At 37.6% G+C, this 14352-nt stretch overlaps 1 protein-coding gene across 2 annotated transcripts in view; it reads left to right on the forward strand.

The window, feature by feature from the left end:
* Nucleotides 1–13078, forward strand: part of LOC126354479 (exosome complex component CSL4) — a 57040-nt gene extending 43962 nt beyond the window's left edge. Inside the window, exons 4-7 of one of the 2 annotated variants that reach the window (XM_050004185.1) lie at nt 2926–3015; nt 5444–5617; nt 10561–10642; nt 12824–13078. In XM_050004185.1, coding sequence (XP_049860142.1) covers nt 2926–3015; nt 5444–5617; nt 10561–10642; nt 12824–12933 — 456 coding nt within the window. In that variant the 3' untranslated portion in view covers nt 12934–13078. The remainder of the gene's footprint in view (nt 1–2925; nt 3016–5443; nt 5618–10560; nt 10643–12823) is intronic. The other variant, XM_050004187.1, reaches the window with a different exon arrangement.
* The last annotated feature ends 1274 nt before the right edge of the window (nt 13079–14352 follow it).

Here is a 14352-nt window from a genome sequence, read left to right on the forward strand (position 1 = left end):
GCAGATTTTTGGTACACCACCTCTTGTCTCAAATTTTTTCACACTGATAAATTAATCCTAAACCTTCACACTATCTTTCTGCTGTGCCACATAAACTTGTTGAACCTCAACCTTACCTAACCTCCCTTCTCCCCCACTCTTCTCTTATTCCAGCACACAAATATTAACCACACCAAATTTGTTTAAACCTGTTGTATTCCTTCTTCAGACACACCCATCTACCAAGCGTTATCTCACTGTTGTGTCTTTTTATGTATTTTTTTTTATATTCTTGTGTTTTCACACTTTTCCACATTTCAATATCGGCCAAATGCTCTCATGTTTTACGTTTCTGCCCCATACTTCACCTATTCATCTGTTTTGTGAATTTTTTTCCCAAGTATTTCCACGGTTTTTTCCCATGTATTTTCATGAGTTTTTCATACATATTTTAATGTATTGTATATGCTTTTATGCATTTTTATCCTTTGCTATGGATCCTTGCTCCTTCCGTCTGCACCAATACAGAAAAGTTTCCCCACATACTCTTTTGGCATTGTTGTATTGCTTATGGAATCTCTGCAAATGGTGTTGGCCCTCAAATGCCCCTCGCTGGCTGCAGCCCCCTAGCTCATGGAATTCCTCCAAATGGTGTTGACCATCAAAAGACCCCTCGCCAGCTGCAACCCCTCCCTCCACAATAACCTCTTTTTCCTCTTTCTGTTTTTGAGTAGTCAGTTTTCTGACTAGTTTGATGTGGCCTACCATGAATTCCTCTCCTGTGCCAGTCTTTTCATCTCAGAGTAGCACCTGCAAACTATGTCCTCAATTATTTGCTTGGTGTGTCCCAAATCTATGTCATCCTCTACAGTTGTTACCCTCTACAGCTCCCTGAAGTACCATGGAATTTATCCCATGTTGTCTTAACAGATGTCCTGTAAGCTTGTCCACTCTTCTTGTCAGTGTTTTTCATGTATTCCTTTCCTCGCTGATTCCGCAGAGAACCTCCTCCAATCAGTCCACTTAATTTTCAGTGTTCTTCTGTTGCACCACATCCCAAATGCTTCTATTCTCTTCTGTTCTGGTTTTTCCACAGTATATCTCACTGCCACACAATGCTCTGCTCCATATGTCCTCAGAAATTTCTTTGTCAGATTAAAACCTATAGACGTTTGTAGGCCAGGAATGCTCTTTTTGCCAGTGCTTATCTGCTTTTTATGTTTTCCATGCTCTCTCTCTCTATTTTTGCTGCCTAGGGAACTGAATTCCCTATCTTCATCAACTTTGTGATTGCAAATTCCAATGTCAAGTTTGTCGCTGCTGTCATTTCTACTACTTGTCATTACTTTCGTCTTCCTTTGATTTACACTCAGTCCCTATGCTGTACTCATTAGCCTGTTCATTCCATTCAGTAGGTACTGCAGTTCATCTTCACTTTAATTGAGAATAGCAATATCTTCAGTGAATCTTATCATTGATATCCTTTCACCTTGAATTTTTAATCCCACTCTTGAACCCTTCTTTTATTTCCGTCATTGCTCCTTCGATGTATACATTGAACAGCAGGGGCGAAGGTCTGCTACATCCCAGACCTACCAACTTTTCCAGTCTTATTGTTTCCTCTTGGATTGTCTACATATCATATTACCCATGTTTCCCTGTAGCTTTTCACTATTATCCTCAGGATTTCTAACATATTGCACCATTTTATATTGTTGAACATTTTTTGCAGGTTTACATATCTAGTGAAAATGTCTTGACTTTTCTTCAGTCTTGCTTCCATTGTCAACTGCAATGTCAGAATTGCCTCTTTAGTGCCTTTACCTTTCCTAAAACCAAATTGATGATTGTGTGATAATTTCCACACTTGCCGGCCCTTACAACCGTGCGAATTTTGTAGATGATGTTTTTCTGAAAGTCTGATGGTACATCGCCAGTCTCATACATTCTATACACCAGTGTGACTAATCGTTTTGTTTCCACTTCCCCAAATGATTTTAGAAATCCTGATGGAATGTTATCTGTCCCTGCTGCCTTACTTGATTTTAAATCTTCCAAAGCTCTTCTAAACTCTTATTCTAGTACTGGACCCCCTATCTCTTTCCTGTCAACTTCTGTTTCTTCTTTTATCATGTCATCAAATAAGTCCTCCCCTTCATAGAGGCCCTAAAAGTATTCTTTCCAAGTATCCTCTCTCTCCCCTCTGTGCTCTTAATTCCCATTGCACTCTTAATGTTACCACCCTTGCTTTGATTTCACTTGAGGTTGTTTTGACTTTCTGTATGCTGAGTCAGTCCTTCCGTCAGTCATTTCATTTTTTTATTTCTTCATGTTTTTCATGTCGGCATTTCATCTTAGCCTCTGTGCACTTCATATTTATTTTATTCCTAAGTGGCTTGTATTCCTGAATTTCCTTGACTATTTTTGTACTTCCTACTCTCATCAATCAACTGAATTTTTTTTTCTGTTACCCATGGTTTCTTCACTGTTACCTTCCTTGTACCTAGGTTTTAAACTTACCCTACTTTTCATCACTACCTAATTGTCACCTGAGTCTATATCTACCCCTGAGTACCCCTTACAATGTTGCTGTTGTGGTCTTCAGTCCAAAGACAAGTTTGATACAGCTCTCCATGCTACTCTCTTTTGTGTAATGATCTTGAGCTCCGAGTAACTACTGCAACCTACATCCTTCTGAATCTACTTGCTGTATTCATCTCTTGGCCTCCCTCTATGGTTTTTTGGGAGTATGTAGTATGGCCCAAAACAAGAAAGAAATTGTCTAATAATCATGGACTCTAAACGCATGTCTTAAGTTCTATAGGCTGTTGTTCAATAGAAGAGATGTGCCTCACAGTATCAAAGATGAACAAGTGCTCATTGCACGGAAGGTAAGGACTTTAGAACCCATGTTCACTGGATTTATTTTCTTGTTTTGGCCCATAGTACCACTTCTCAAAACATGGAAAGCAACAAGCTTGCAGCAGAAGAGATTTGTTTCACAGTATCAAAGAAGAAATGCTCATGGCTCTTAAGGTAAGCATTTTAGAGCCTATGTTTGCTAGACATTTTTACTTTGCATGATCGTTCCTGTCACATCACTGAATATTGACCATTCCTCCTGGGACATTGTGTAGTTGTGTGGTGGGGCATTCTTATTTTTACTTTGTGTTTGAATGATTTTGATTAATAATAGTACTTGTACTTACATTTAAATGTACTCTTGAATATAAGACGTCATTACAAAATTTTGCTATATTATTTAAATGCAAGTTTTCTTCTACTGACTATGCTGTATTACAACAGTTTAATGTTCCTTGCTATAAATAAGCACAGCATTTGAAGATGACAGTCTGTGTAAGTGCATTCAAGAATCCACATTACTTCAGTGTCAAGATTTGTACCATAGCAGCTGATCAGTATGAGTTCCACATGCCCATTAGTTGTCAGTACGGGAAGACAAAAAATAAAACCTCCCCCTCTCTCAGCCTCTAAACCTGCAATGGTCATGCTACTTACCATTCTGTGCCTGAGATAAGTGGGTAACTTTATATAGCTCACAGCTGAATTCACCCATGTCAATTAAAATTAAGCACATCTTAAAATATTATTGTCTCTGCAACTATTTCTGTTTGTTACTGAGTAAAAAACCTACTCTCTTACAAAGCTCGTAATGTTAGTTGATGTTTTCAGATTCAGCTGTTAGTTACTAGATGCAGGTTATAAAACACTAATGGGGCACGAGTAATTGATTCAGGCTGCATGCGGGCCACAGCTTAATGGCCACTGATCTAGGCAAATCTTTCCTAACCAACAAGAATCCCAAAGTCCTCTTCTGGTTCAGATTCATTGATGACTTTATGATCTGAACCAAGGGCGAGGACACCCTATCCACATTACTCTCCAGCCTCAATATCATCTCTCCCATTTGCTTCACCTGGTCCTTCTCAACCCAACAAGCCACCTTCTTCTATGCTGATTTCCATCTCAAGGATGGCTACATCAGTACCTCATTCCGTATCAGAACTACAAACCACGAGCAGTACTTCCAATTCAGAAGCTGCCACACAATCCATACCGAGAAGTCTCTAGTATACAGCTGTGCCTTGCTTGGTGGCCACATCTGCAGTTACAAGCAGCCCCTCTCCAATTATACTAAGGATCTCATCGACTGAAATTACTCACCCATCTTGGACAGAAAGAAACCTCCTGTGCCTTGTCTCTCCTGTCACCTATCATCTTCCACACAACCACCAGTCTATCACAGCGGAGTACTTCCCTCAATGACTCTGTGCCACCAAGGACTGGAGCAACTAAATCACATTCTCTGTTGGAGTTTTGACTACTGCTCTTTGTGCCCTGCAATGAGGAATATCCTATGCGTTATCCTTCTCACCCCTCCCATAGTGGTATTCCTCTATCCATCAAACCTACGCAATATCTATGTACATACCTGCTCCACCCCTGCCCCACCCCTTGCCTCATGGATCATACCCCTGCAATAAACCTAGATGCAAGACTTGTCCCATACATCTTCCCACCACCACTTACTCCATTAATGGAGTGTACCTCACTAGAGATAATATCTAATGAGAAGTTCAGTTTAGAAATCGCTCACTGCTCTCTTCCCTCAGAGTGGATTGTTACACGATCATAAAGTAACATCTCATCTTGGCATGTTATGATACCATAGTCAAAAGCGTTATTTTTATGGTGGGTGGGTGTGGGATGGGGGGGGGACAACACCTAAATATTGTATTTGGTATATGAATGGTCGTTTGTGATCAGTACACTGTGCACAGCACCTGGGTAGGTCTCATGTATTGCGTGGTGCCGATTGCTTCTTTTGTATTAGTAAACAGTTACTGATGTAAATAAAATAGAAAGAAACTTCCACATGGGAAAAATATATTAAAAACAAAGATTCCAAGACTTACCAAGCGGGAAAGCGCCGGCAGACAGGCACAATGAACAAAACACACACACACACACACACAGAGACAGAATTACTAGCTTTCGCAACCGATTGTTGCTTCTTCAGGAAAGAGGGAAGGAGAGGGAAAGACGAAAGGATGTGGGTTTTAAGGGAAGAAGCAACCATCAGTTGCGAAAGCTAGTAATTCTGTGTGTGTGTGTGTGTGTGTGTGTGTGTGTGTGTGTGTGTGTGTGTGTGTGTGTTTTGTTCATTGTGCCTGTCTGCCGGCGCTTTCCCACTTGGTAAGTCTTGGAATCTTTGTTTTTAATATAAACAGTTACTGAGTGTGATAATTTCAGGAAACTACATTTGTTACTTGCATTTTGAATAGTGATGATAATTCTAAGATGGTATGATAAATTGTTTGGAAATGTGCATCTTCCGTATTCATTTATGTTATTAAACTTGGCTTTCTTAGTTGTCATTTATTCTTCACCTAAGGTTATCATTTATTCTTTACATAAGTCATAAATCTTTTTATGCTTGTAGGTTGCACTGATCAACCAGCGGTTTTGTAAATGTGTCATAAAATGCATTGGAGATACTGTACTATCAAGACCTTACAGGGGAATCCTTCGAAAAGAAGATGTAAGAGCCACCGAAAAAGATGGCGTTGAAATGTATAAATGTTTTCGTCCTGGCGACATTATCCTTGCCAGAGTTGTATCCTTTAAAACACTAAATTGTATTGTTAAGGCAATGCAGACCCAGCCAATCCTGAATTGGCTGAGTCAACATAAGATGTTGCCTATAGGGCCCTTCCATGCTAAGTGGCTTTATTTCTGAAAAAGTTCACATACAACTATCACAGATTTAGATGAAATTTTGTGTGAACATTCAAACATGTTCCCAATGAAGATAGGTAAAGTTGGAAAGCAGCAGGAGAATGAATTTTTTTATTCTGAGCCTTGTATTGGTAAGTTATTATGTTCAAATTTTCAGATGTATCCCACAGGTGCTTTGTGAGATATAAAAAGCTAAACGTTGCATTTTTTTTCTAGCGTCTATTTTTTCTGTCGACTTTGCTTCATATTATCCTTGTGTAAATCAGTCAGGAAACCTTATTTTATTATTTTGCTTAAGAGAGTGTAATGACTTTATTTTCAAGAAAATATTGCTGGACATTTTATGACTCAAAGCTGAGAAAACCTCACAGGTGGACTGTTGATAGATGTGCTGTGGGATCAAACAAATGGCTGTATCTCTGGAAGTATTTAATTCATGGTTGTGAAACTGCACCCATGTTTATTGTGGACATGTGTGATTGCTCATACAAAATTTCATCAAAATCTATGATGGTCATGTGGTAACCCTTAGACCATTTGTCATGGAATGAAGTGGTTGATGGTACTTTTTTATGATTTTACAGTATCATAGCAGCTTTTGTAATAAGGTAGTTTCCAGGCCATTTCAAGATTATTTGTATCTTGGTGTCACTGATAAGCCAGAAGATTGTTTCTTTAAAGGTTTATCAAACAACTAAATGTTCTCATATTTTGTACTCCGTGCATATCTTCTATGCTGTTAAGTGGGTTCTCTATGGGGTAATAATAAAAAAATAGTTTTAACATAGGCTTAGTTTCAATATATTACTCGTTAACTATTCTTGCACATTTTTGAAATGATCTTTGCTGGTTTATATGATTATGAACATTTATTACATCATCAAGTATGCATATGCTTGGCGTGTGGAAGTTTCATTATTACTGAAACTAACATCAAGCATTACTCAGAAAGAAAGTCTGCAATTTTTTTCCTCCTTGAATGAAGTTTTTAAAGTGAAAATTTTCAATTTGGTGCTATTCTGTAAAGCTTCTCGAGTGCACTGCAGCAATAACTTCCTGCATCAACAGATATCAGTGCAGCAGTCAGTTTCAAAATGGCCTTTATTGATGTTCGTATTAGACTGTGATCTGTTATAGAATTCTTGAATGCAGATGGTGAAAACCAGTTTCGTGAAAGATCGGAAAATGTGCATAGTGATGCAACAGTGAATTTTAGCTGTTAGGATTCCTGAATTCAAACAGTGAAACACCAATTTACTTTCATGAAAGACTGGAAAATGTCTACAGTGATGCAGTAGTGGATATTAGCCGTTACATGATAGATTTGTTGCTGTAATGAAGCCGAAGGGTAAACACTATTGACTGATGAAACACAAAGCAGCAGGGCTGTGACTGCAGTGTCTCTACACAACAGTCAGCAAGTTGTTGACATAATTCATGGTGACCACCGGGTGACTACAGATGGTTTATGTCGCAGTAGCCCTCTCAGTAAAGGCAGTGTGATGAGGATTGTTCAACAGCAGGGATACTCGAAGGTTTATGCAACTTGGCTACTGACAGTTTAAGGAGACAAGAAAAACAATTGCCTCCCAACTCTTGCAACACTTTCATTTTGGGAGGGAGTTCTGGTAAAAAATTGTGACTGGAGACGAAACATGGGTTCATATTATTATTATTATTATTATTATTATTATTATTATTATTTTACCAAGAATCAAATAGGGGCAGTCAGTGGAGTGGCATCACAGGAACTCACTGAAGAAGAAAAAGTTCAAAACTGTGCAATCAGCAGGGAAAGTTGTAGCTACAGTATTCTGGGCTGCAGTATGACTATGATTGAATTTTTGGAGGAGGGATGCTCAATAAATTCTGTCCAATAACCTTCAGACAGTTTAAACCTCATCTTCAGTAAGTTTTCCCAACAAAAACTGTCAGATGTTCTTCTTTTGCATGACAATGTGAGACCAAACACCAGTTGTCACACCTCTGAAGAGACTGTGAAAATTGGATGGTTAAGTCGTGCCTCATCCCCCATTCACCTGTGACCTGTCACCATTAGACTTTATCTGTTTGGCCCCTAAAAGAAGCTCATAGTGGGATTCACTTTGAAGATGAAGAGGCTGTGAAAGCATCCGTGCATCAGTGGCTTTGGAAGGTGGACTGCATTTTACCTCATTGTAATACATGTCCTTGTTAAAAGAGGGCCCAAAACTGTGGAAATGGACAGAGATTATGTTGAAAAGTTATAAATTAATTGTCAGTGTTGTCATTTTGAACTGGCGCAGTTATATTTGAAATTCTTACTTTTGACTGACTCTCATAACAACTTTTCTACAGAAGTGTAAATATATTTCCTTTTGAACATGTCTTTCATTGGCTATTCTTGATGTCACCTTCTATGAGCACTCCCTTCAGCCATCCATGCAGTACTGAAAGTTCCAGGTTGCATTTACTATGACATAAAAACATCTTCTGGAGAACTCCATCGACCACACACCACCCAAGGAGTATCCCAAACAAATAAAACAGCAAAATACAAAACTGAGCGAGGTGGCGCAGTGGTTAGCACACTGGACTCGCATTTGGGAGGACGACCATTCAATCCTGCGTCCGGCCATGTCCTGATTTAGGTTTTCCGTGATTTCCCTAAATCACTCAAGGCAAATGCCGGGATGGTTCCTTTGAAAGGGGGGCATGGCTGAATTCCTTCCCTGTCCTTCTCTAATCCGAATAGACCGATGACCCCACTGTTTGGTCTCTTCCCCCAAACAATCCAACACAGTACAACTATCTGCACCAGCCCATAATATCAGATGTATAGTAATATGCTCGTGTGCAATAGTTGAAGTATATCCTCTTACCCTACATTAATTAATAACATGATTACTCGTTTACAGATGAGGACTGTACAAAAAACTTGCAGTTTTGACACTTAGAGGAGAAATCCCGAGTTTAATTCTGCAGAAGTTCTGTGCTCTCACACTACCGTCAGGAAAAAGTGATGGACCTAGACTCAACACGGCACACCATAACATGTCATTTCAAAATTGTGTTGCACTTAATATAATTACAGTAATTACAGATTATTAAATCAATAATTAATTTATTATTATTATTATTTATTAATCAGAAATAGACTCATGCATTTATCAACAACTTGTTAACTTAAATTCCTTGTAGAAAATAACCAATTCTGATACAAATTTTAAAGTAACTCTACCCATACCTTCAGTGTGATACTTCAGCCGCCTTAACTGACCACATACAGCTGATTTGTGGCAGAATCGTTGACAAAGCAAGCTTCATAGATGAATTTGAGTCTCTCTCTCTCTCTCTTAGAGGTTTTAAATTTAGTTAATGTTGACAAGCCCAATTCACACAGATATATGTTTGAAAATGCTTGTTTTTATTTAGTTCCAGTGAGGAATGAAAATAATTCATGTCTTTGCTTAACAGAGAGGAATGTATTGTTGATAAAAGTCATTTCAGTTTACTGGGAATTATAGCAGCATTATTCCATTTTGTATGACACGACACATTCAGGGATTTGGCATGTGACACACACACACACACACACACACACACACACACACACACACACACACACAAGGAACTGTAAGACAAATAATCATCATCACATTGCCTTTGAACTACTTTCTTTCTTATTTTCGGGCTTGATGGTTGCATTACTTGCATTCATGGATGGACCACTCCATACATTGAAGTTATCCACATTGAAGAAAAAATAGTTTAATAGTGCTATAACAAAAAGTACTTTAGTAGTCACTATATTCACTCTGGTGCAGAGCACAGCTGTGATAAAACTGAACTGAAATACTCATACAATGGAAAGTCCAGGACTGACTGACAACAATATTGTTGAACTGAAATACTGTATTGTTGTATGACAAAGTGTGGATCCTTTGGCAGTGAACATAAAGAGCAATGAAGCTTAAGAAGTGGCTACAAACTGGAACAGATATGTAAAAAGGCAATAAAAATAATAAGAGATAGACATTTTTTCTAATCCCTGGAATTTTAGGGAAAAGCACTTACCGCCAGCCAGCCATACATAAAATATGCAGTGTTACAAAGTACTCTCACCCTAGTGGCCTAGCTGGTGCAGTTGTAACTTATGATAAGAATAGTATAATAACAGTATTTAGTAATTAAATTGCATTTAATTTCTATAAAAATATAACAATTAATAGCATGAGTTAAATTATCAAAGAATATACAATAATCTTATTACTTAAAATCAAGTAAATAAATTACATTTAATTTCCTTAACAGCATAAAATGCACAGTATGTCTGCAATCAAAATCCCTTATTTTATGACAATAATATGTAAATGTTCACATCACACCCACACTTTGTGGCGGCACATCGGTGTGTCATGGCACACCAGTTGCGGAACATTGCTCTAACCTATATTAAGTAACAACATATTTACCGATTTGCAGATGAGGGGTGTAAAGTAAACTTGCACTTTTGACGCTAAAGCAAAAAAAAATCTTTGATTGAATCCCACAGAAGTTCTGTATCCTCACTGTTTTTGGGACTTGTACATTTTTGTTTTAAAAATGTAAATAAACACTGCTGTAGAATAGTTTAAGGAAGTCTGAGAAAAGGTTGATATGTAAAAATGGTTATCTGTTAAACTTGTTTCTTAAATAAGCCTGTTTTCTCTCTGTTTAATTAATTATAGTGTTCTATTTATGTTTGATATGTTAGTGTAAGACTATTTTATACCTGCATTGCATGTTTGTTATTCTATAGAGTTGAGCATAACAGTTTTCCTTGATTAATTACTCCTGCAGCTACCAATGACAGACATTCACTCGTATCAACTGTCAACTGCTGAAAATGAACTTGGAGTTGTGATAGCTCATAGCGAAGCTGGTAAGTACTTCCCACAATACATCTGGAAAAAAAAGGACATACAGGGTGAGTCAGGAGGAAAGGTACATGCTTCGAGGGGTGATAGTATTAGTAATTCTGAACAAAAAATCTTCATATGAGCGTGTACCCTATTCCAAATGGTTTCGAGAAAGAACACATTTAATATCACTTTTGTACGTTTTTCTTGAATAACTCAAAAACTGCACCCTCCAGCAAAAATGCGTCACAGCACAAAATTAAACTATATTAAATTTCCTACAAAAAAGGTCCTATTCATTTTTTTTCTCTAGAACTAATGGTTTGTGCAAAGAGAGCACGAGAATGTCGAAAAACTCGCACAGCGCGCATGCACTGTAGCTTACGTAATTTTTGTAGGCCAATTTGAGGTAGTTTCCCTACTTGATGGACCACAAGTGTCCCATATCAAACTGTTCGTCTCAACTTGCTACCTCAATATGCTACCCCAAATTGGACTACAAAAACTACGTAAGCTATAGCACATTCACGTCAAGCGAGTTTTTAAACATTCTCGCGCTCTCTTCGCACAAACCATTAGTTCTAGAGAAAAAATTAATAGGGCTTTTTTGTCAGAAATTTAATATAGTTTAATTTTGTACTGTGAATCATTTTCACTGGAGGGTCCGGTTTTTGTGTTATTCAAGAAAAACGTACAAAAGTTAATTAAACGTGTTCTCGGAAACCATTCGGAATAGGGCAGACATCCATATGAAGTATTTTGTCAGAATCACTAATGCTATCACCCCTCTAAGTATGTACCTTTCCTCCTAACTCACCCTGTAAATTAAGAAGAGTTGTACACTGTATTAAGAGTGAAAGTCCTCTGAAAGCGAGTGTGATATGTGAGTTTGAATTGCTAAACTAAATATTGTTCTATTATAAAAGAGGAAGAAAGACCTTTAACTGTTTCTGATCAAAACAGATCACTTGTGTTGAAGGTTTGAGTTCGGTGAATAGTTAGGTGCGAAATGCAATACTGAACATCCAGAAATGAAAAATAGTGACCATGAACCCCATATTGAGATATCAAGTGTTCTGTATGATAAAAACTGATTGTTGCATTTAGCAAGCTTCTGGCCAAGAGAATTCCCTCATCCCCCCCCCCCCCCCCCCAACCCCTCCCCCTCTCTGCCATGATTTTTCTGACTTCCTGCTACACTAGAATTACATTGTCATTTGATATCCTACCTTCTTTGTTTATGAGAAAAACCTAGTATTGGCATTTTGTTGCTGATGTTTGTCCCATTAAAATTTACAGCTGTTGCAAGTTTAATTGTTCTGTCTGCCTGCCTGCTCTTGTGTGTAAGTTTGTGGGATAATTAAGCCTTGCTTATCAATTATTGAAACTGGGAAATCTAGAACAGATCTGGCACGGAGTCTGATGGAATAATTTGTTGTAAAATCTTAAGCTTTTCTGACATTTTAAGCTATTCATTTATTGAGAGAGAGGCATATAGTTGATATTAAATTTTATGGGAAAGTTAGTTTAAGCAGGAGAGTAAAGTTGCTTCAAACTGTGTATTAGATGCTTCTTCATTGTATGGTTCTTTCTCTTGTTGAAGAATTAGCTGGAAAGGTTCTGCAAGCTTGAAGCACATACTTTCAAGTCTTGATATCTTTTTTCTTCTTCTTCTTCTTCTTCTTCTTCTTTTTTTTAAATCTAAGTGTGTAACAGTATATTTTATTGTATGAATAGCCCTGAAGTTGTCGTCTTAAACAAAACATCGTATCTCCCCCATTGTAGTTCAGCAGGCCTAATCTGTCTCTACGCCAGAAGGATTATAAATGTTTCCATAATGTGCAATTTGGTTTGAGAGTAACTGAGACAGTTTATTGGCTTTTTGGGCAATCTCAAGAAACTAACCAAGTTTATAATATATTGTTAGTAAGTTGAAACATTTTATTCTGTGTTGTGGACACATGATCGCTACATTTTGAACAGCATTCAAAACTCCATTGCTCATGATAAATTTAAATACAGGTGTGTTCACTAATGCAGTTAAATAAAATAATTGTAGTCACTGTGGCTGCTGTTGTGGAATTTAGTCTGTGCAATCGCTGTATGTTGATGCAGTCCCATAAATTCATGCCGTGCATTGGTTGCACATAGCATTCCAATATTCAGAAACTGAATTTAATATATGTTTTCTATATTTGGAACAGGTATTGAGATGGTACCTATCAGCTGGACGCAGATGCAGTGCCCAAAAACTTTTGTAAAGGAATGGAGAAAAGTAGCAAAAGTTGTTCCAGAAGATACAATAGTAGACTGAGACATTACAAAATGTTTTCACTCTTGTTATACCTTCTATGAAGTTTAAACATGACCATTACTGTTGTGGTCACCAATATGACTGTGTAATATTTTACAGTGATTTGTGTGTAGTTCTAATATACAAATTTTTACTTTTTTAAGTACTTTTTTTGTTGCTTTTCTTTTTTGTCTTTCTCCAGCCCTACTTTTTCCAAATGAGGCAATTAATATTTTGCATATTACCCATTACAAAAATTTCTCTGTGAGAAAGTAACAAAGCCTGTGAACAGTTCTGAAAAGAAAAACAAATGCAAATAGCCCAGTAGCTGTTTGTCATCTGTCACTAATACTTAGGAACATTGCTTATTTCTATAACAGAAAATAAAATTACTGATAAGTTTATCATTCCACTGAGCTATCTGCACCTGAAATCTCATCTTGAAGAGTGAGGCATGGAACTGAGTGTACTGTTGAACTACCCATTAAACTTAGTAGTAATAGGAGGATAAATGTACCATTTCTGTCCTTGTGTTACTATTTTTCAGTAAATTGTTTATGGCAGCAGTAAAATACACAAACCTAATAACATGTTTGGTTGTGCTGTGGTTCTCACTGTCTTGTATTGAATTAAACCAATAGTGGCCAGAATTTGAAGACAAGAGACTGTTTTGTTGATCACTATAAGATATAATTGCAAACATCAAACAGGCATTGTTTGCTAGGGAAAGAAGTTTTGGATAATTATAAGTAAGTGTTCCTGATAAGCTGCACTTCTGCTGCTGCTAACCAGGGACCAAAAGATGATAGCACCGCACCTCTACAGTTTGTAAGCAGATTCTTGTTGCGCCTACAACTGTGTTCAACTGTGGTGTTGTTCTTGCGCTTTATAGATAAGTGACTAGCTATATACAGGGTGTGGACAAAAATATGAACACCAAAACACATTACTGTGCCTAACATGCTCTTATAGGAAACAAATTGGCATTCAAAACAACAGAATGGATAAATACAGGTCCTGTATGGGTTTCAAGGGAATCTTATATCATTCCACTTGCAAAATAATAGCAAGTTTAGAACATAATTATAGAGATGGATAGTAATCGCTCACTCTTCTCTTTTAAGTAGACCACAAATGCTCAGCAATGTTGAGAACTGCTGACTGTGGTGGACAGAAGAATTGCAACAATTCATCTTTGTGCTAACAAAACCAGTCCATGACGATGTGAGCTGTGTGAACAGTGGCCCTGTCGTCTTGAAACATCATCTCCGTTGGGGAACAAATATTGTCTCATGGACATGAAGTACCATTGTATGGTTGCCCAAATCATCATCAACCCATGCATCATGTTCCTTTCCTGGGTCATAAACCCCACCATAAGTTGGAAACTGTATGAAACAAGATTTATCTGACAAAGTGGCTTTCTTCCATTTCTCTAGG

The sequence above is a fragment of the Schistocerca gregaria genome, chromosome 3, assembly GCF_023897955.1.
Source record: "Schistocerca gregaria isolate iqSchGreg1 chromosome 3, iqSchGreg1.2, whole genome shotgun sequence".
NCBI lineage: Eukaryota > Metazoa > Arthropoda > Insecta > Orthoptera > Acrididae > Schistocerca > Schistocerca gregaria.